We start from the raw sequence: 21712 nt of genomic DNA on the forward strand, positions 1-21712 counted from the left end.
TCTCAAACACCGAGTCAAATCAGCTCTGTTATTTTCCGTTTTTTCGACTGTTTTCCGTACCTTGGAGACATCATGCCTCGTCGGTGTGTTGTCGGAGGGTGTAACAACACGAACAGGGACGGATTCCAGTTGCACCAGTGGCCCAAAGATGCGAAAGTGGCAAGAAATTGGACGTTTGTTCCGCACACTTTACCGACGAAAGCTATGCTACGACAGAGATAGACAGAATGTGTGGATATCCTGCGACACTCAAAGCAGATGCATTTCCAAAGATAAAGTCAAAGAAATCTGCCGCCAGACCCCCATTGAATCTGCCGGAGTGTGTGAGCATTTCAGGGACAAAGGACCTCGGTAGCACGGCAAGCAATGGCGGCAGTTTGTTCTCGCAGACGAGCGAGCTAAACCCCCTGGATGTCTTGGCTCACAGCGTCCCGAAGATGATCAAGAGAAGAATATCGACCCTAGCTTCCCTGGCCTGCTGACATGAGGGTATGTCTACAGAATTTATTAATTGATGAAAATTGGGCTGTCTGCAATCTCAAAGTGCATGTTGTTGCCAAATGTATTTCATATGCTGTAAACCTAGTTCATAGTTGTTAGTTTTCTTTAATGCCAAACAAACACATACCAATCGTTGGTTAGAAGGCGATCGCCGAATTCGTCCTCGCTTTCTCCCGTGTCGCTGGCTGTCGTGTCGTTTTCGTCGGTTTCGCTTGCATACGGTTCAAACCGATATGGCTCAATAGCTTCAGTTTCTTCTTCAATTTCGTTTTCGCTACCTGCCTCCACACTACAACCATCCGTTTCAATACATGCGTAATCTGTTGAATCGCTTAAGCCGCTGAAATCCGAGTCTGAATCCGAGCTAATGTCGCTATAGCTTGCTGTTCTTTCCGCCATGTTTGTTTGTGTTGGCTTCACTATGTGACGTCACAGGAAAATGGACGGGTGTATATAACGATGATTAAAATCAGGCACTTTGAAGCTTTTTTTAGGGATATTGCGTGATGTGTAAAATTTTGAAAAAAACTTCGAAAAATATAATAAGCCACTGGGAACTGATTTCTAATGGTTTTAACCATTCTGAAATTGTGATAATGTTCCCCTTTAAAACAGAAATAAAATAAACATTGAAAAAGCAAATACAAATTACCCTAAGAACAATTTGTTAGATAAAAAGCAGTTAAAAAGTTAAAAACAGTTAAAAAAAAGTTATAAAACAGTTTAAAGTCTCATGCTGGGTTAAAAGCCAGTGAATAAAGATGGGTTTTAAGAAGGGTCTTAAAAATAGCCAAAGAAGGGGCCTGTCTCACATGGAGAGGGAGATCGTTCCAGAATTTGGGACCCGCAACATAGAAGGCTCTGTCCCCTCTGAGCTTGCGCTTTGATTTGGGTACCTCCAGGATCAGCTGACCTGAGGGACCGGGTTGGGGCATAGAGGTGGAGCAGCTCAGAGAGGTAAGGTGGGACAAAACGAGTAAGATCATTTTAAAATGGACTCTAAAAGACACAGGCAGCCAGTGGAGGGAGGCTAAAACAGGAGTAATGTGCTCTCTTTTTCTTGTGTTTGTTAAAAGTCGAGCAGCTGCATTTTGGACCAGCTGCAGACGTGAGAGGGAGGATTGACTAATTCCAAAATACAAAGAGTTACAGTAATCCGCAAGGCAGATGATTGATCTGTTCAACCAATGAGGAACCGGCAGTTGTGTACGTATCTCGTACCGTACCGGAATACCGACATAAAATATAGGAAATTGTAGCACAGGATTTTGCCTGTGGAAAGGTATCAGTAGTGACTCGATCCATGTTGTAGTAGTAGCCACCAAGTCGATGATTATAACATTACAGGGTATGTGTACTAGGGATGTAACGATATGAAAATTCCATTCGGTATCATGGTTAGTGACCCAAATTATCATGGTTATCATTAGCACGCTAGCTTGCTTCTCCAGTAGATTAGTTTATCAAAATACATTTATCAATCACGTTTTTACGATCATTTTAATTTAAAGCCCAACATAAGAACTTTTAGTTTTGGTTGATTTTGGCGGTGCCATTGGACCAAAGCGGTAGTGTTTTGCCTGAATGAAGACCACATTTCCCATGAGGACCAACGCAAAGGGTTAGTCACTCAGTATACCTTTCCACAGTAGGAACCTACATATTTTACTCAAACTTTTTGTTTCTTTATACAGCACTTTTGAGTTGGTCGTGTCAGTGTGGAACTGCGAACTAACAAACTTGTGGCTATTTATTGCTACCACGCAAACAGAACCAAGGCAGCATTGGTCTTTGAGCTCACGCCAGTGGGTGAAAGCCGGGGCAATGTTGATCCTTGACTGTCCTTCTATCCGGGTAGCCTCCCTTCTTTTATCTCCTCGGACAACACTTTTCGTTTCTTTGGTTGTTTTGCAACTTCTGCCATGTTAGCAGTAATTGCACGTAGGCGTTTGCATCGACTTCCGTCCTTTTAACGAATGGGAAAGGGGAAATGACGTATGCTGTAAAGCAAGCCAGCATATTTGTAGTTTTTTGTGTGGATGGGTTCCTGCCACTCCCCTCAAAATGCTTAGTGCCATTGAAAGCGACACAGACCCCCTTAGGCCATGACAGAGATGTCATTCAACCAGTCGATGTATCATCCAAAAAGTTATGAAAATATTTTATGAAGGTTGAAAATGACCGTATTTTTCGGACTATAAGGCACACTTAAAATCCTTTCATTTTCTCAAAACTCGACATTGCGCCTTATAACCCAGTGCGCCTAACGTACGGATGGCAGTCACTCATAAGACATACGTATAGACTGCAATATGATGGCAGTCACACATAAGAGATACGTGCAGACTGCAGTATGACTGAAGGGAACAACACAAACATTTTATATGTTCCATTGAAAATATAGAACATTACACACGGCACTCAAAAATCTATCAAAATGTTTTAGTAGGACTTTGGTAAGCTATGAAGCCGCACCACTTGATGGATTGTACTGTGCTTCAATATACAAGTATTATTATGGTGTGTGTATAAGGTAAGACATTATCTGGCGTTTTGTTTCGCAATATTATGCAAAAGCAACTTTGCTTGCCTTCTGGTACATGCTGATCTGTATTTGGGATCTGCATAAGTCCTAAAAATTTTGTAGTCTGTGGTAACACCGTAGTCGATAAGCTTCTTCTTTTTCTCTATATTCTTGTTATGGGACATTCATCCTCCGCTGTTGCCATTTCTAATATAAAGTACCGTATTTTCCGCACCATAAGCCGCCCTGGGTTATAAGCCGCGCCTTCAATGAACGGCATATTTCAAAACTTTGTCCACCTATAAGCCGCCCCGTGTTATAAGCCGCATCTAACTGCGCTAAAGGGAATGTCAAAAAAACAGTCAGATAGGTCAGTCAAACTTTAATAATATATTAAAAACCAGCGTGATGTGGGCGCGCATGGAGTCGTATATCAACATGGACGGAGCTGCGTGAAAAAAGCCACTCGGCCTCTTCGCGTAAACTTCCCTTAACCACTCGCTCATCTTTTCTTCATCCATCCATCCCTTCGAGTTAGCTTTTATGATGACGCCGGCTGGAAAGGTCTCTTTTGGCAAGGTCTTCCTTTTGAATATCACCATGGGTGGAAGTTTCTGGCCATTAGCATGGCAAGCTAGAACCACAGTGAAGGACGACTTCTCATTCCCTGTGGTGCGAATATTCACCGTACGTGCTCCCGTTGTATCCACAGTGCGGTTCACAGGAATATCAAAAGTCAGTGGAACCTCGTCCATGTTGATAATGTTCTCTGGCCGGATCTTTTTTTCAGCTATCTTGTTTTTACAATATGCACGGAAAGTAGCCAGCTTTTCTTGAAAGTCTTTAGGCAGTTGCTGTGAAATAGTAGTCCGTGTGCGGATGGAGAGATTGCGTCTTTTCATGAACCGGAAACCTGTCGCTTAGTAGGAGCCATTTTGTGGTCTTTACAGATGTAAACACACAAATGAAATGAAACGCAATATCCGGGGGCTTCTTCTTCTACGGGGGCGGGTGGTTGCTTACAGTAGAAGAAGAAGCGCTTCCTCTTCTATGGGGGCGGGTGCTTACCTTGGCGGTTGCTTACCATAGAAGAAGAAGCGCTTCCTCTTCTACGGGGAAAAAAGATGGCGGCTGTTTACCGTAGTTGCGAGACCTAAACTTTATGAAAATGAATATTAATATTAATCCACATATAAGGCGCACCGGGTTATAAGCCGCACTGTCAGCTTTTGAGAAAATTTGTGGTTTTTAGTGCGGAAAATACGGTAGTGTAAAGTTATTACTTATATCTGAAAGCACTAAAACATACCGGTGTAGTGAGTTTACATTATTCACCCAAGGAACTTTAGTTATTAGAGAGTTCCGGTCGGACATTTTTTCACTGGACACATTTCCATTTAAAACAGAAATATTTTGCCGCGGTTTATCATTAAACCGTTAATTGTTACGTGCCCTGTATCTAAATAAGTTAGCTATGAATGACATTAGCCTCAACGTAAACCGAAGAAAAAATGGGGAACAAACTATTTTTGTCAAGTATTCCTTTGAGTTATTGTCATGGTCTTTTTGGTATCACCACCGACTTTGCAAAACTACATACTGTACACACAAAAAAAAACATAAATTCACAAACTGAGGTGTGATTGATGTCAGAATGACGACAGTTCTGGATTATTCGGACTGCAACTTGTTCCAAAGGCCAGCTGCACTTCCTAGTTAAGCGCAGCGATTTTGAGCTCAGGTTCGAAGCACATTATAACTCTTTACATTGTTTTAAGGTAAACCTTTTGAACGTCAGCGCGTCAGTCGTCTCAAACGACTGCAAAAACAAACCCTCAGGAGAACACTCACAATAATAATAATAATAATGGATTAGATTTTATATCGCGCTTTTCTATTGTTAGATACTCAAAAGCGCTCACAGAGAAGTGGGAAGAGTGGAGACAAAGGGACTGAGCAGAGTGGGTAGACAAGATACATTTATACCAGAAGACGACGTAACAGCCTAAAGGGTCTCATCAGGAACAAATTTCCTGAAAGCTGGAGTGCTACATTAGAAAAAAGGAAGAAAGCGGCCAGGATCACTCGAGCCTACTGTGCACCGATAGCGGCGGTGGACGTGGTATTGTACTCTGAAAGACGTTCATTTCCTGCGCCATAATTACAGCCAATAACGCCAGATGTTTTATTGAAGGCAAAAATGATACGAGTTGATTCCTGATTGTATTGTTAATGTTGAGCTCATAATTGTAGCTGTGGATACTACGAACAAGGGCCCAATTAGAGCCTCTGATGCCAGCATGTAAAAGTAATACCTAAAGGCTGATGAATGCATTCTGTGGAGTCCTGTAATCTACAGAACAGAAACTCATATGGGTGGTGAAACTCTATTGATGTTTGGTCATTGGTCTTCTGCCTGGGGTGACTGTGTGATGTTATTTTCAGGCCGTATACCCGTGCTAGGCCACCATGTTTCTATCTCTTCTCATTTGGGGACAGCCTGCGGATGTTTGATTGTACAGCAGACCCTCAAAGTTCACAGAGAATCTGTAATGCATTTGGAATTTCACGTATTTTCGATTAAATAGCCCAAAAAAGAAACCATTTTTTTAAATTATGTAACATTTTAGCATTCCTTATTTCGTCGAAAGTCCGTAGCGGCCTGATTAATTAACAGATGCACTCGAATGATCACACCTGAAATTAGAGATGGGAATCTTTGGGCACCTCACAATTTGATTATAATTACGATTTAGGGGCTACAATATGATAAGAAATTGATTATTTGTGCAACTTTAATTATGACATTGTATATTATTAGGGTTGCAAAATTCTGGGAATATTCAAAGTTGGAAACATTCCATGGGAATTAACGGGGGTATATGGGATATATATATATATATATATATATGTACACACACACATATATATATATATATATATATATATATATATATATATATATATATATATATATATATATATATATTTTATTTATTTATTTTAACAAATCATCTATTTTCAAAAATACATTTTGAAGGCCCTCTCCATGCAACCAGAAGGAACATTTCTATCTTGTAACCTGTTTTGAAAAAGTTTCATTTTAAATGTTATTCCAAATAATACATTACGGGAATCAGTTTGAATCGAGAAACGTGTTGAATCGTGAATCGATTCTGAATCTAATCGCCACCCCAAGAATCTGAATCGGATCGAATCATTAGGTGCCAACATATTCACACCTCTACTTTCAGGTAACCATCCACAGTCAAGGTAAAATATACATATATATATATATATATATATATATATATATATATATATATACATATATATATATATATATATATATACATATACACACACAGTACAGGCCAAAAGTTTGGACACACCTTTCATTCCATGCATTTTCATAACTAATTACATTGTAGATTGTCACTGAAGGCATCAAAACTATGAATGAACACATGGAGTTATGTACTTAATAAAAAAAGGTGAACCAACTGAAAACATGTTTTACATTCTCGTTTCTTCAAAATAGCCACCCTGTGCTCTGATTACTTTTTTGCGCACTCTCTGCATTCTCTCCATGAGCTTCAAGAGGTAATCACCTGAAATGGTTTTCACTTCACAGGTGTGCTTGAACCTCATCGAGAGGGCTTGTACTGTAAGTGTAAATATAAATATATATATATATATATATATATTAGTTTTTTTAATACATTATTGAAAATGATGAATCGATTTAGTCGATATTGTTGTGCACCCCTTTCTGAAAGATGGTACGAGTTACACGGTCAATGCAATTGTCAGTGCAAAGAAGAGTGAGAAGACTCAGACTTCAAAATATTACAAAGTTTTGAGCAAATAAATGACGTGCATTAAAGTAAAACATTAAAACAAATATTCCTGCATTACATCCTGACAATAAACTAGCATTTGTGTCCAAAAAGAGTTTGAGCTTTGAGTATTGTTTTAGGTTGATTTAAATTATGTACCGTATTTTCCGGAACATAGGGCACACCGGATTATAAAGCATGTTGCCGATGAGTGGGTCTATTCAGGTCTATTTTCATACAAAAGGCGCACTAGATTATAGGGCGCATTATAGGGGTCATATTATAATTTTTTTTTTCTGAATGTAAAACACTTCCTTGTGGTCTACTCTACATAACATGTAATGGTTCTTTGGTCAAAATGTTTGACAGATCATCTTCAAGTCGCTTTAGGATGCGCCGTTTTGTGGGCGGTCTTATTTACGTGGCTCACCTTCGGCAGCGTCTTCTCCCCGTCATCTTTGTTGTAGCGGTGTAGCGTGCAAGGACGCGAGGGACGAAGTGTCAAAAGATGGAGCGAACTGTTTTAATGACATTCAGACTTTACTTCAATTAATAAGGGAGCAGCATCTCCTCATCCGTGGCTCACTAGTGCAACAAGGCCGGAAATGTGTCCAGTGAAAAACCGTCCGACCGGAAAAAAGAAGAAGCTTATCGACTACGGTGTCCCCACGGACTACAAAGGCGGACGTGCGCAATTTTTCAGGACTTATGCAGAGCCCAAATACAGATCAGCAGGTACCAGAAGGTATGCAAAGTTGCTTTTGCATAATATTGCAAAACAAAACACCAGATAATATGTCTTACCTTATACACACACCATAATAATACTCCTATGTTGAAGCACAGTACAATCCATCAAGCGGTGCGGCTTCATAGCTTACCAAAGTTGTACTAAACATTTTGATAGATTTTTGAGCACCGTGTGTCCATCCATCCATCCTCTTCCGCTTATACGAAGTCCGGTCGCGGGGGCAGCAGCCTAAGCAGGGAAGCCCAAACTTCCCTCTCCCCAGCCACTTCGTCCAGCTCCTCCCGGGGGATCCCGAGGCGTTCCCAGGCCAGCCGGGAGACATAGTCTTCCCAACGTGTCCTGGGTCTTCCTCGTGGCCTCCTACCAGTCGGACGTGCCCTAAACACCTCCCTAGGGAGGCGCTCGGGTGGCATCCTGACCAGATGCCCGAACCACCTCATCTGGCTCCTCTCGATGTGGAGGAGCAGCGGCTTTACTTTGAGCTCCCCTCGGATGACAGAGCTTCTCACCCTATCTCTAAGGGAGAGCCCCGCCACCCGGCGCAGGAAACTAATTTCGGCCGCTTGTACCCGTGATCTTGTCCTTTCGGTCATAACCCAAAGCTCATGACCATAGGTGAGGATGGGAACGTAGATCGACCGGTAAATTGAGAGCTTTGCCTTCCGGCTCAGCTCCTTCTTCACCACAACGGATCGATACAGCGTCCGCATTACTGAAGACGCCGCACCGATCCGCCTGTCGATCTCACGATCCACTCTTCCCTCACTCGTGAACAAGACTCCGAGATACTTGAACTCCTCCACTTGGGGCAAGATCTCCTCCCCCACCCGGAGATGGCACTCCACCCTTTTCCGGGCGAGAACCATGGACTCAGACTTGGAGCACCGTGTGTAAAGTTCTATATTTTCAATGGAACATATAAAATGTTGGTGTTGTTTACTTGAGTCACATTGCAGTCCACACGTATCTCTTATGTGTGACTGCCATCATATTGCAGTCTACACGTATCTCTTATGTGTGACTGCCATCATATTGCAGTCTACAAGTATCTCTTATGTGTGACTGCCATCTACTGGTCACACTTGTCATTTCACCATGTACCAAATAAAATAGCTTTGAGGTCGGTAAGCACAACCAGAATTATTCCGTACATTAGGCCCACCGGGTTATAAGGCGCACTGTCGTGTTTTGAGAAAATGAAAGGATTTTAAGTGCGCCTTATAGAAATAAGTAAATAATAACTTGATTAACCCTAATTTAAAAGTGTGGTTAATCTAAATTAAAAATGCCATCATTTGCACTAGTATTTATCAAAAATGTATGTAGTATTGTAGTCATGCCAACAGCCTTTTTAAAAGGAGATCAGATCTTCTTTCCATCGGTGTCAATGCAACCTACAGTTCAACATACAGTAACATATAGTTCAACCAGACGCCCACGCCGTACAATGTTTTTCCAAACGCCAGATTGCCATCCATGCCCGCCCCCCGCCATCCCCGCCACCTCGGGAGATTTGGAAGCGGAAGGTGCGCACTTGACATCCCATCAGCAGACGGCTCGCTGACAAGTAGGCCATGAAGGCTTTTTCTCGCTTTGATTACACTAAGTGCACGGAGGCCAGATGCGACCCGACCCAGTCATCTGTTGGCTTGCCAACACGGCCGCGCGGAGGAGTGGGGGGAGGCGGGTCACTTGGGGTTCCTTCCCCCCCAGAGAAATAAGGGCATTGTTCTTCATTACACTTGGAGAGGCTGTGGAGGGCTGGAGACGGCGGAACAAGTCCATTTGCGCACCCGTTTTCCATCACGGGGAACTGCTACCAGTCCAGCTGACGGCCAGATTACACTGCAGACAATTTGCATGTCTGTTTTGCTAAAACAAAAATAGATTTCTGCAGATAAGACATGCACATAAATGAGGGGGTACTCGTCCAAGAAAGGGTTTGGCATAAGTTCTAAAACAGCAGCAAAAACAAACCTATCCTGACTTTATACGCCAAAATAATAGATTTATGACAATGGAACGGACAGTTCACTGAATTTCTCTTCATTTTGAAAATTCTGAACTTTCCATGCCAGTCCTGCCAACTGGCACACTTCCTGTGTGGTTGTATTTGTTCTTACAACATCCAATGCATCAACGTCCCACATATGACCCCACGTGCCGTGGGTTACCCGCGGCTCCACTCCCGAAATTAAAAATCACTCCTCCGAGGAGTGTTTTTAGATGCTGGCAAGTCCCATCTCAGCCAATCCTTCAAGACTCAGCCAACCAGATAACGACAGTGGGTATTACTCCCACTGGGCATTTTGCACAGCTCTTTAAAATTTAAACAGCCAAATATTTAATTAAACACTTCTTTTATCTCCAGTTCTCACCCCGCTTTGACCCCCTTAGGTACGAATACTTGACAAACGCGCATTATATTATCCACGGTAACAAAAAAAAGTTCCTGTCTGATGGAGTTAATTAGTGCACAGAAGAGATTTAACTTAGGGCTGGACAATGAATCCAATTTTTATTTCGATTTCAGCTTCTCACGATTATGAAAACATTATAATCGACAAAAAAAGATCAACGGGCCGTGCATGCAAATTCCGGAACTTGTGACGGTGAAACAGATGAGGAGCATGTCTACGAGAAGTTTGGGATGTCCCCATGGTTGCTACTTTTTTATTTGACACAGCGCGGATATATGCCGGATCAATAATCACTAAACGCAATAGAAAAAATAAGGCGTATTTAATTTCAGAGTTGACGTAACCCCGGATGGAGTCACATAATTGGCCAATTGAATGGAATTCGGCAGAATAATAGGAAAATTGCCGTGTGTCAGGTAGGGATGTCCCGATCCGATATTTGGATCGGATCGGCCGCCGATATTTGCCAAAAATTGCGTATCGGCAAGGCATGGGAAAATGCCGATCCAGATCCAGTTTAAAAAAAAACTGCGGTCCATGTTTTCCAACGCACAGATTTAAATAATACATTCCACTTTTCTGCTGCTCCCTATTTCCGTTCCGCATTTTCCAGCACACCTTCAACACATCCACAGGTCTATGGATTCTCACGCAGTTGCTTTTAGCTGCTGGCATTGCACTACAGGCTCTTCCCACTCCTTCTTCTGTCTCCTTCTCACAGACAGCAAGCGCAACTTCTTACACACGTCACACGTCACATACGTATACGTCCTCTCCCAGCAGAGAGGTAGCAGCATGGCTAACGTTAGCTGTGATGCTAGCGCAGCCGCTAAGGTGCGCGCCTGCTCAAACGTCCTGTGCGCACGGCAAATCTATGCCACGCACTAAATCAAATAAAAAAATAAGCGCATAACAATTTTCGACACACGGACACGACAGAGAAAACAGTTTTCGTCATCATTGTTCAAATATTGTCACGTCTGTCGAGACGCTTATCTCCGTTCGGTGCCACACGTCCACACCATCAAAATGCCGAGGCAAAAATTTCCACATCAACACCATATGAAAAAATTAGTGATTTTTTTAGTTGTGATTTCCTTCTCTGCATGAAAGTTTAAAAGTAGCATATATTAATGCAGTATGAAGAAGAATGTTTTAATATAGACATGCAAGCCTTGAAAGGAAATTTTGAAAATCAAGACTACATTTCCTGCAAATGGGTGCATTTCTACCCTATATTTTAACTTTAGATTTATTCTCATATCAAACTCTTTTGGCTGTCTTTTTGACACTTACATCTGTCGCCCCCCTCCACACCCCGGATTATAAATAATTCAATGTGATTATCTTGTGTGATGACTGTATTATGATGATAGTATATATCTGATAGTATATATCTGTATCATGAATCAATTTAAGTGGACCCCGTCTTAAACAAGTTGAAAAACTTATTCGGGTGTTACCATTTAGTGGTCAATTGTACGGAATATGTACTTCACTGTGCAACCTACTAATAAAAGTCTCAATCAATCAATCGAAACACATAGAATCATCATACTGCTGTGATTATATGCATCATGTGTTCATTCAAGCCTAAGGCAAAATATCGAGATATATATCGTGTATCGCAATATGGCCTTAAAATATCGCAATATTAAAAAAAGGCCATATCGCCCAGCCCTAGTTCAATGATGCCATTTCTGTTTGTCATGTATAATTTTGTCTATTTTGTGTTTATCCTTGAATAAACAGGTCAGTTTCTTGTTACCAACCATTGTGTATTATTCAAACTCCCCTAATTCAGCTGGCTAGTTGTTATCAAGAGTACTAAAACCTTTTTCAACATGATTCTGACAACTAAGTAGGCTAAATAACGTTAAACTTTAATACATGCTCGGATAGGCCAGTATCGGTCAGTATCGGTATCGGATCGGAAGTGCAAAAACAATATCGGTATCGGATCGGAAGTGCAAAAACCTGGATCGGGACATCCCTAGTGTCAGGACTTGAGCTTTGGCGTGGTTTGTTTTCCCATGGTGCAAATGATTTGGACCGGACATGGCGTGAAGGTACATACATATTTAATTTTAACACTCAAAAAAAGAACAAACAAAAGGCGCTCATAGTGGAGGCACAAAACTTAACGCAGGGAACAAAAACTTGGACTATGCATAACTATGAACATGGCAAAACAAAAGACACTAACTGTGGCATAAATAAACAAAACGTACTTGCGATGACGTGAACAGGGCAGCATGGACTATGAACATGAAACAGACTGTCAGGAGTGTGTCAAGAGTGATGTCGCCGGGCTGACTGCCTGGCAACTACAGGCTTAAATAGTGATGACATGATTAGTGAAAACAGGTGCGTGACTCAAAATGTGAAAACGTGAGACAGGTGCGTGACATGACGATGTGAACCAGGTGAAACTAATGGTTACTATGGTGACAAAGGGAGTGAAGACAAGAACTAAAAAGTGTCCAAAAACCAAGCAAAAACATAACTAAACAAAACATGATCACAGACATGACACAGTGAAATGTTGTCATTGTGAGGAGAATAAACGTTGTTGTGTTCCGTACCGCTCATTTATCCCCGACACACTGCTGATCTAAACAATGTCGAGACGGTCACTTGAAACGGCGACTAAACTACGAAGCTAAAGCTAACAAGAACAATCCATACACACCCGACACATCTCATCTGCTCGTGTTGTTGTGAACGACATCAACCGTGTAACATCAATGTTTGACGACAACTTTTGTTGTCGTCAAACTGAGAACAACGGCACATCACACTCCCCCACCCCTTCACAAAAATAGCACGGAGCGCCACATCCGGTCTTACTGGGCTAACAAAATAGAAGTTTCAAAAAAGTACTTTACACAAGCAAAATGTACCTAAAGCTCTTATTGATACATTTACACAATGATTATGCTTTGACCTAAAATACTGGTCAAAATTGTCCAAAGATGTATTGTACCAATACATGTGAGGATATTTTTGCATTTTAATTAACAAACATTTTTTTCAATTTTATTTTACACAAAAAGCACACCGGTGGTAAAATACGTGTAAAAAGGAACAACTTAATTGTATTGTTTTACATTGCTATTGTTATTGAAATGTATTTGTGGAGGGGGGCGTGGCCTGCGGGCCTGCCACGGAACGGGGTGTGTCAGGACCAGCCTCGAAGACAGCGACAGGTGCGTAGATGGCACAGGTGGGCCTTGTTAGCTAATCACCTGTCGCCTTTATTATGAGCAGCCGTGAAGAAATGAGTAATTGTAGTTGGAGGTGCTGTTGAGAGACACTAGGCTGAAAAGCAAGACTTTGCACCATTGAATAAGAAAAGACACTGTGCTGAAAAGCGAAATACTTTGCACCATTGGATAAAAATAAAACAGTGTTATATCCGGAATTCCTGACAGTCTGTGGTGGTCTGAAGAACCCACTAGAGGGAAACCTCTACAGTATTGTTATTGCTATTATTATTATTTTACTTGTCGTGGTTTATAAGTGGAAATAGTGTCAAAGAGTACCTTGAAAGTAGAAAAGCATTTACCTGTTTTTTTTAAAACTATATTAAAAGTTGAGTTTTAGTGGTACAATAAATAATCATTGTGTAATTAATCGTGATTACAATATCAATCAAAAATAATCGCGATTATTATTTTTTGCCATAATCAACAAGTCCTAGAATTAACAGCACATATTTTCACCTTGTATTCAATGTTTTACTTTCAAGTTGTATGTAACAGGTTACTCTATGTATTTGACTCCATTTGTTTCCAACCAGAGGTTACGTGAGTGCTCAATAGCGCCCTCTCCCCGACATGGGCTATAAATAAGCTGGGCTGGCACTACAACCTGCCAGTTCATTACTGCCATGGTCGAGGCGAGTAGGGGAGCGCTGCAAAAGACAAATGAATAGCTAAGTAGATAAATAAACACAGAGTCCAGTAGGCTTGAACTAGCGACGATTCTAGTGTATTCATTGGGGGTTACATTGGTGCCGTGACCCGGATGAGAGTGAGGTTTATTGGTGTGAGTATTACGGGTTTAGCCAGTGTGGCTGTGCCATGTGTACGTTAGACATCTTCAAGAGTAGTAGAGCTAAGCAGCTCAGTGGTCAGCGACTTTCCTCTCACACGAATGCCCAGGGTTCGAGTCCCTGTGCGGAATGCGGTAAAATGGCAAGGGGGCTGAACCAGCTGGGTAACATAGTTAGCTAGCTATCTAACACTCGCTATCACAAACTCTTCTGACAACTGATCTAATCAGGATATTGAGGTTGCAGAATATCAACAATAATACCAAGCATTTATTTATCGTATTGTTTCAAGCTAACTTAATGGCTAGCTTAGCGATTAAGCATGCCTTCCTTCTGCTCTTACTCAGTGTGTAACATGTTAAAGGGGAACATTATCACCAGACCTATGTAAGCGTCAATATATACCTTGATGTTGCAGAAAAAAGACCATATATTTTTTAACCGATTTCCGAACTCTAAATGGGTGAATTTTGGCGAATTAAACGCCTTTCTATTATTCGCTCTCGATGCGATGACGTCGGGAAGCAATCCGCCATTTTCTCACTTTCGTCGGTTTGTTGTCGGAGGGTGTAACAACACGAACAGGGACGGATTCAAGTTGCACCAGTGGCCCAAAGATGCGAAAGTGGCAAGAAATTGGACGAAATTTGTTCAAAATACGAGGCTGTGGGGAAAGCCGACGAAACGGTCAGTCGTTTGTTCCGCACACTTTACCGACGAAAGCTATGCTACGACAGAGATGGCAAGAATGTGTGGATATCCTGCGACACTCAAAGCAGATGCTGACATCAACTCCAAAACTGGACAGATCAGCTTTCAGGAAAAGAGAGCGGATGAGGGTATGCCTACAGAATATTTTAATTGATGAAAACTTTATTCATTACTCGCGGTTTTACGTAAATTATTATACATAAACTGTGTTTACCAATAATTTAGCTTAAAAACTTTTTTTTTTTTTCAATCATTCGAGTACATTCAGGTAGTCTTGTGTAATGCAGTATTTTGTTTCTATTTAGGTATGGTGAACCTGAGTGCTGAAATCGTGGAAAAATATATGTTCTTAGCGCGCCTGAAATGGGCTGTCTGCACTCTCAAAGTGCATGTTGTTGCCAAATGTATTTCATATGCTGTAAACCTAGTTCATAGTTGTTAGTTTCCTTTAATGCCAAACAAACACATACCAATCGTTGGTTAGAAGGCGATCGCCGAATTCGTCCTCGCTTTCTCCCGTGTCGCTGGCTGTCGTGTCGTTTTCGTCGGTTTCGCTTGCATACGGTTCAAACCGATATGGCTCAATAGCTTCAGTTTCTTCTTCAATTTGGTTTTCGCTACCTGCCTCCACACTACAACCATCCGTTTCAATACATGCGTAATCTGTTGAATCGCTTAAGCCGCTGAAATCCGAGTCTGAATCCGAGCTAATGTCGCTATAGCTTGCTGTTCTATCCGCCATGTTTGTTTGTATTGGCATCACTGTGTGACGTCACAGGAAAATGGACGGGTGTATATAACGATGGTTAAAATCAGGCACTTTGAAGCTTTTTTTAGGGATATTGCGTGATGGGTAAAATTTTGAAAAAAACTTCGAAAAAATTAAATAAGCCACTGGGAACTGATTTTTAATGGTTTTAACCCTTCTGAAATTGTGATAATGTTCCCCTTTAAGCTTCGATCTCCAGTCTTCCAGTGATAATGTATTTGTTAAAAATGTGTTTAGTTGCGGCAATGGAGGACTATTAACTTATGGGAGCATCTCCACACTGTGTGTGTACAGTACATACACAGTTAGCTGCTAGCCACCCCTGTTAACCGGGTGGACCAAAAATAAATACAGTATCAGCCAGCTGTAATCAGCTGTTGTAATCGGCATTGGTCGATCTTTGGCACATCAATCAGTGCATCCCTAGTAACAACATTTAACCAGGTTAAACATTTTCTAACAAAGTTTACCAAGTAATCAGAACATCACATTCCTATTCAAAATAAAACTGAAAACCGCATAATTTGTTGTTTAATGGCTACTTTAGGTACCCATTGTTGACTTGTTTTATTGGTATGAGATGTTTCCCTGCACTTAGCCGTGGATCCGAACCAGCTCAGAATAATGACTTCCTAAAATGAGCGGGTAATGAAGTTACTTGTAAGTATTGGACGCAATGTAAAACGACATGCTTTTACTGTACGTTTTATATTGAAATCATATGTAGTTAAATGGCTAATTAAGCTACCCAAAGTACATTAAACTTCTTTCAGAGAACATTTGACCTCATCAAAACATGTTCAAAATCGGGTGTTGTTGATTTGACACTTACTATAAAAACATTGTTTGTGGCAATTGGAGAAACCGTCTAAACCGGTATTAGCATCGTACCGCGATACTAATGAATCATATTACTATACCGCCTCTGAAAAGTACCGTTCCGTCAAAATGTAAACAAACGCCATTGGTGGATCTACACCTAACATCCACTGTAATGATACCAAGTACAGTATGATTACGTCTGTATTTTTTGGCATCACAACATCTTCTTTCGGTTTTTTTTTTTAATTTATATTATGTTTATAAAGTCAGGAAATATGTCCCTGGACACATGAGGGCTTTGAATATGACCAATGTATGATCCTGTAACTGCCGTATTTTTCGGAGTATAAGTCGCACCGGAGTATAAGTCGCACCTGCCGAAAATGCATAATAAAGAAGGAAAAAAACATATATAAATCGCACTGGAGCCCGGCCAAACTATGAAAAAAACTGCGACTTATAGTCCGAAAAATACGACACTTGGTATCGGATTGATACCCAAATGTGTGGTATCATCCAAAACTAATGTAAAGTATCAAACAACAGAAGAGTAAGTGATTATTACATTTTAACAGAAGTGTAGATAGAACATGTTAAAATAGGAAGTAAGCAGATATTAACAATAAATGAACAAGTAGATTAATAAATCATTTTCTACCACTTGTCCTTAATAATTTTGACACAATAATAGAACGATAAATGACACAATATGTTACTGCATACGTCAGCAGCTAAATTAGGAGCCTTTTTTTGCTCACGTACTAATAAAAGACAGGTTGTCTTGTAGGTTCACTATTTTATTTAAGGACAAACTTGCAATAAGAAACATATATATGACACAATTTTTTTTGTTAAAATAAAGCCAATAATGCAATTTTTTGTGGTCCCCTTTATTTAGAAAAGTACCAAAAAGTATCGAAATAATTTTGGTACCAGTACCAAAATATTGGTATCGGGACAACACTAGAAGGTACAATATTTTACCTCAGAATTTTGGAAAGTTAAAGTAAAAATAGTCCTTCAGTGACTTTATGAGATTCTCAGAGAGTCTTGATAAGCAGTACAATTTATGTAACGGGTTAACAGCAAATAAAAAGGATCTAAATTCTGCAAAGAACTTTGCAGCAGAAACTTTGGGCAAATTGTCGCACAGTCATGTGGATGATTCACAGGAAAAATTTTCATCAAATTGTTGAAATGTGAGTTGGACGCAAAAGTCGTAGTTTACGACAAATGTTGAACAAGGCTGTTGCGAATAGTTTGTACAATTTTGATCAGAACCAATGCTTGTATTTTACAAAGATGAACTCTGAAAAAAAATCAGCAAAATGCTGCAAAAGTACTTAAATTAAACTCCTGGATCAGTCCCAAAACTTAATGGTCTCTTCCTTGGCTTGTGCACCACATTTTCACAAAGTTAGGAGTCCTTGGCAGCGGTAACAAACACAAAAACGATTGAATCCAATCCAGAGGATGTTATCTGACGAGCAAGTTTGTATTGGCTCCGGTGCCAAAAAATCAAACGTTTTTAAAACTCTCCATTATTTGCGGTGATGGAAAAAAACTCCTGCAATGCTTAAACACAAAGCCAGTCCACAGTCAGCAGCACCAGGGGGTAAATAATTAATACGCTTTGTGCAAACTTGCAATAAAAAGGTAAATCAGCACTCGCCGTAGTCCAAAAAAAAAAAACATGGACGTGTTTAGCTTTGCGCTTTGTGCTTGTTTAACCCGACAAACCACGATGACCAGGGCCTAGCGTTTTAACGGATATATATGTATTAAAAAACAACAACAACGTGATGGATTAAGCTGTTTGGATAATCCACAGTCACAAACGTCTGCCATCCTCCACCCTTAAGATGCACAGTCAGCATAAATAGGCTTTGTAAAAAAAAAAAAAAAAAAAAAAGGGGAGGTGCAGCGCCAAGTTTTTTACAAGCATGGAAGAACTGACTTGACACAAAGTAAGCCGGACTGGGTGACAAGACGGGTGCGCGACAAAGCCACAGTTTACCAGTCGCCGGGTTGTGTAAGCTGTGTGTTGCCAGTGTGTGAGCATGGTTGGTGACGGCGGAGGAGGGGGCGCGGTGTTGGTGCGTCGCCTGCTGTTATTCCATCACATCTCCATGGCAATGCGCAAAGACGAACAACCCTGGAGCAAGCGGGCGAGGCGCAAAAAACAAAATGCAATATGCACTTAACGCACTAACAGAAAGTCTTGTTGCAGCTGCATCCACAGCTCTTGGAGTCATCCGATGCCATTCATGAACACCTTTAGGAATCCACCCAGGAGCACCTGTCATGGTATTCAAATGCATATTTACACACTCTCACATATCACCTCCAATTTGGGTAAGTTGATGCAGACAATTGATTTTAAGTAGAGACACTTTTGATCACTCTTAATAGTAGGAAGCCCTGTGCTTACTTAAATCAGAGGAGTTCTGCATTGCTGCAAGATGATACTTGAACAAACCACTGGTTCTTTGGCTTAGATGGACCTGAACCAAGCAGGTAAAAAAAAAGGGAAAAAAAGCATGCAACACAGTTAATAGAAAGTCATGTTGCAGCTGCAGCATGGCTAAAAAGGAACACTGATGCCCCCCATAGCCCTGCTGCATAGCCACAATCTAATGCCCATCATGAACATCCTTAGGAGTCCGCACACATTTACACCCACCCCTTTCCCAGGGCGCCCACAAGCATCTGTCACCGCACTCCACGGCATGTTGCCATACTCTCGCACATCGCCTCCAATTCGGCGAAGTTAATAATCCAGTTGATATGAAAAATGCCCCCATATGATGAGAGTTTCATTCTGGGAGTAGTAGTGTTTGCTGAATAGTGGACTGGGGAAGAAAAATTCTGCATTGCTGGTTCTTTTTTTTCTATTTTGGATCTGAACCAAGCATGCAAGAATACATGCAGGCATGTTGCACCAGAATAAAAAAATAATTAATTAACTAATTAAAAATATATATATCTGTATAAAACTATGATGCCCCCTAAGCATGCAATAGTACATGCAGGCATGTTGCACCAGAATAAAAAATAAATAAATTAACTAATTAAAAATATATATATCTGTATAAAACTAAGATGTCCCCTAAGCATGCAATAATACATGCAGGCATGTTGCGCCAGAATAAAACAAATAAAACACTCTGATGCCCCCTTAAGTATGCAATAATACATGCAGGCATGTTGCACCAGAATAAAAAAATAAATACATTAAAAAAAAAAAATATATATATATATATATATATATATATATATATATATATATATATATATATATATATATATTAAACTCTGATGCCCCCCATAGCCTGCTGCAGAGCCACAAGCCCATGCCAGTCATGAACACCCCTAGGAATCCACGCACATTCAGATCCACCCCTTTCCCAGGGAGCACACAAGCATCGATCACGGCGTTCAACGACACGATTCCCCCTTCTGACACATCGCCTCCAATTCGGCATACATCCAGAACACCAAAAAACCATCGTTCGGTTTGAATTTAAACTTTTAAAACGTATATGCACACGTTCTGCCCATACTCTCCAAGCGGGTGCCCGTCGGAGTGACGAGAGGAATATGAGCTATAAAAAGAAGCTAAATGGCGAATACAGAGTTGAGAATATACCATGGAAAGAATACGCAGCTCTATGTGCGTGTTTGTTTAAGTATGAAAGCATAAACGATTCACTTTTTTCCAAATTCAAAGAGGAGGAAGCCTCGTACTTAAATCGCGGCTGTTTTGATTGGGAGTTCTGCATTGCAAAGCTCGCTTGAACGCACCGCTGCTTCTTTTCCCCCTTCTAAGATGGATCTGCACCACACCGAGCAAAGTGCTTTAAAGAGTTCCCAGCCAGGCGATTAATCACAGCGACGTGTCCAAAGTGTCCGAATCAAAACAGAAATCTCCATAAAACATTCCCAAAAAAAAAACAAGCATGATCCAACTTTACGGACATCCGCCAGCAGCTTCGGTCACGAATCCCCCCACCGAAATGCCGCGAAACATCAACAAAATACACACATTTGAGGACGGCGAGGGGAAGAAATAGTCCATAAAAGCTCGGCGGGGGTGATTAAAAAGCACATACCTTGTCGAAGAGCCGCCGGAAAGACGAATAAAAAGAGAATAGTCGCCAGAGAGCTGCAGCCTGCGTTCGCCATGTTGGACACCTGCTTCAGTATGATGGCACCTACTGTGGAGATGTCCTTCTCGCCTCCTCGCCTCCTTCACTGCCTCCTTCGTCCTCCTTCCTCTCTCCTTCCCAAAACAACACCCCGCTAATAATATCTTCTTCCACTGAAGGTTCTTCGTTCAGGCTTGTTTGGGGGGTTATTGTTGACAACTTGTGTCCGTTAATGGTAATGGTGTCCAAAGTGTGGCGTCCGGGGACAATTTCGGACCACTATTTATTGTTTGGGGGCGCTCTAAAATTTTCATTATGATTTTAAAAAAAACACCTACTAGATTTTACAATAATAACCATTTGCGTCATAATTAAATGATTAAAAAAAACAATATTCTACAACACAAATATAACGTTGAAACAACATGCTTTTTGATGACGTGTAATCAATGTTGGGTTCTGACGTTGATTTGACCATTGAATTTTGGTCATTTCCCAACCAATACTCGACAACACAAATACAACATTGAAACAACATGCTTTTTGACAACTTTTAATCAATGCTGGGTTCTGACGTTGATTTGAGCATTGAATTTTGGGTATTCCCCAACCAATATTCTACGACACAAATATAACGTTGAAACAACATGCTTTTTGACGACGTTTAATCAATGTTGCGTTCTGACGTTGATTTGACCATTGAATTTTGATAATTTCCCAACCAATATTCTACAACACAAATACAACGTTGAAACAACATGCTTTTTGACCATTTTTAATCAATGCTAGGTTCTGACGTTGATTTGACCATTGAATTTTGGTCATTTCCCAACCAATATTCTACAACACAAATACAACATTGAAACAACATTTAGTCAATGTCAGGTTGTATTGTTGATTTGACCATTGAAATTTGATCATTTCCCAACCAATATTCTACAACACAAACATAACGTTAAAATAACAACATGCTTTTTGACGACTTTTAATCAATGCTGGGTTCTGACGTTGATTTGACCATTGAATTTTGGGCATTGCCCAACCAATATTCTACAACACAAATACAACGTTGAAACAACATGCTTTTTGACAATTTTTAATGAGTGCTAGGTTCTGACGTTGATTTGACCATTGAATTTTGGTCATTTCCCAACCAATATTCTACAACAC

General features: G+C 40.7%; 1 protein-coding gene across 4 annotated transcripts in view; it reads right to left on the minus strand.

Annotated features, from left to right (window-relative positions):
• The window catches only part of cadm1a (cell adhesion molecule 1a), an 817394-nt gene extending 796778 nt beyond the window's left edge, over positions 1-20616 (minus strand). For all 4 annotated transcript variants that reach the window (XM_061962826.2, XM_061962825.2, XM_061962824.2 and 1 more), the window contains exon 1: positions 20507-20616. In XM_061962826.2, coding sequence (XP_061818810.2) covers positions 20507-20579 — 73 coding nt within the window. In that variant the 5' untranslated portion in view covers positions 20580-20616. The remainder of the gene's footprint in view (positions 1-20506) is intronic.
• Positions 20617-21712: the final 1096 nt, after the last annotated feature.

Source organism: Nerophis lumbriciformis, linkage group LG09, assembly GCF_033978685.3.
Source record: "Nerophis lumbriciformis linkage group LG09, RoL_Nlum_v2.1, whole genome shotgun sequence".
In the NCBI taxonomy this organism is placed as follows: domain Eukaryota; kingdom Metazoa; phylum Chordata; class Actinopteri; order Syngnathiformes; family Syngnathidae; genus Nerophis; species Nerophis lumbriciformis.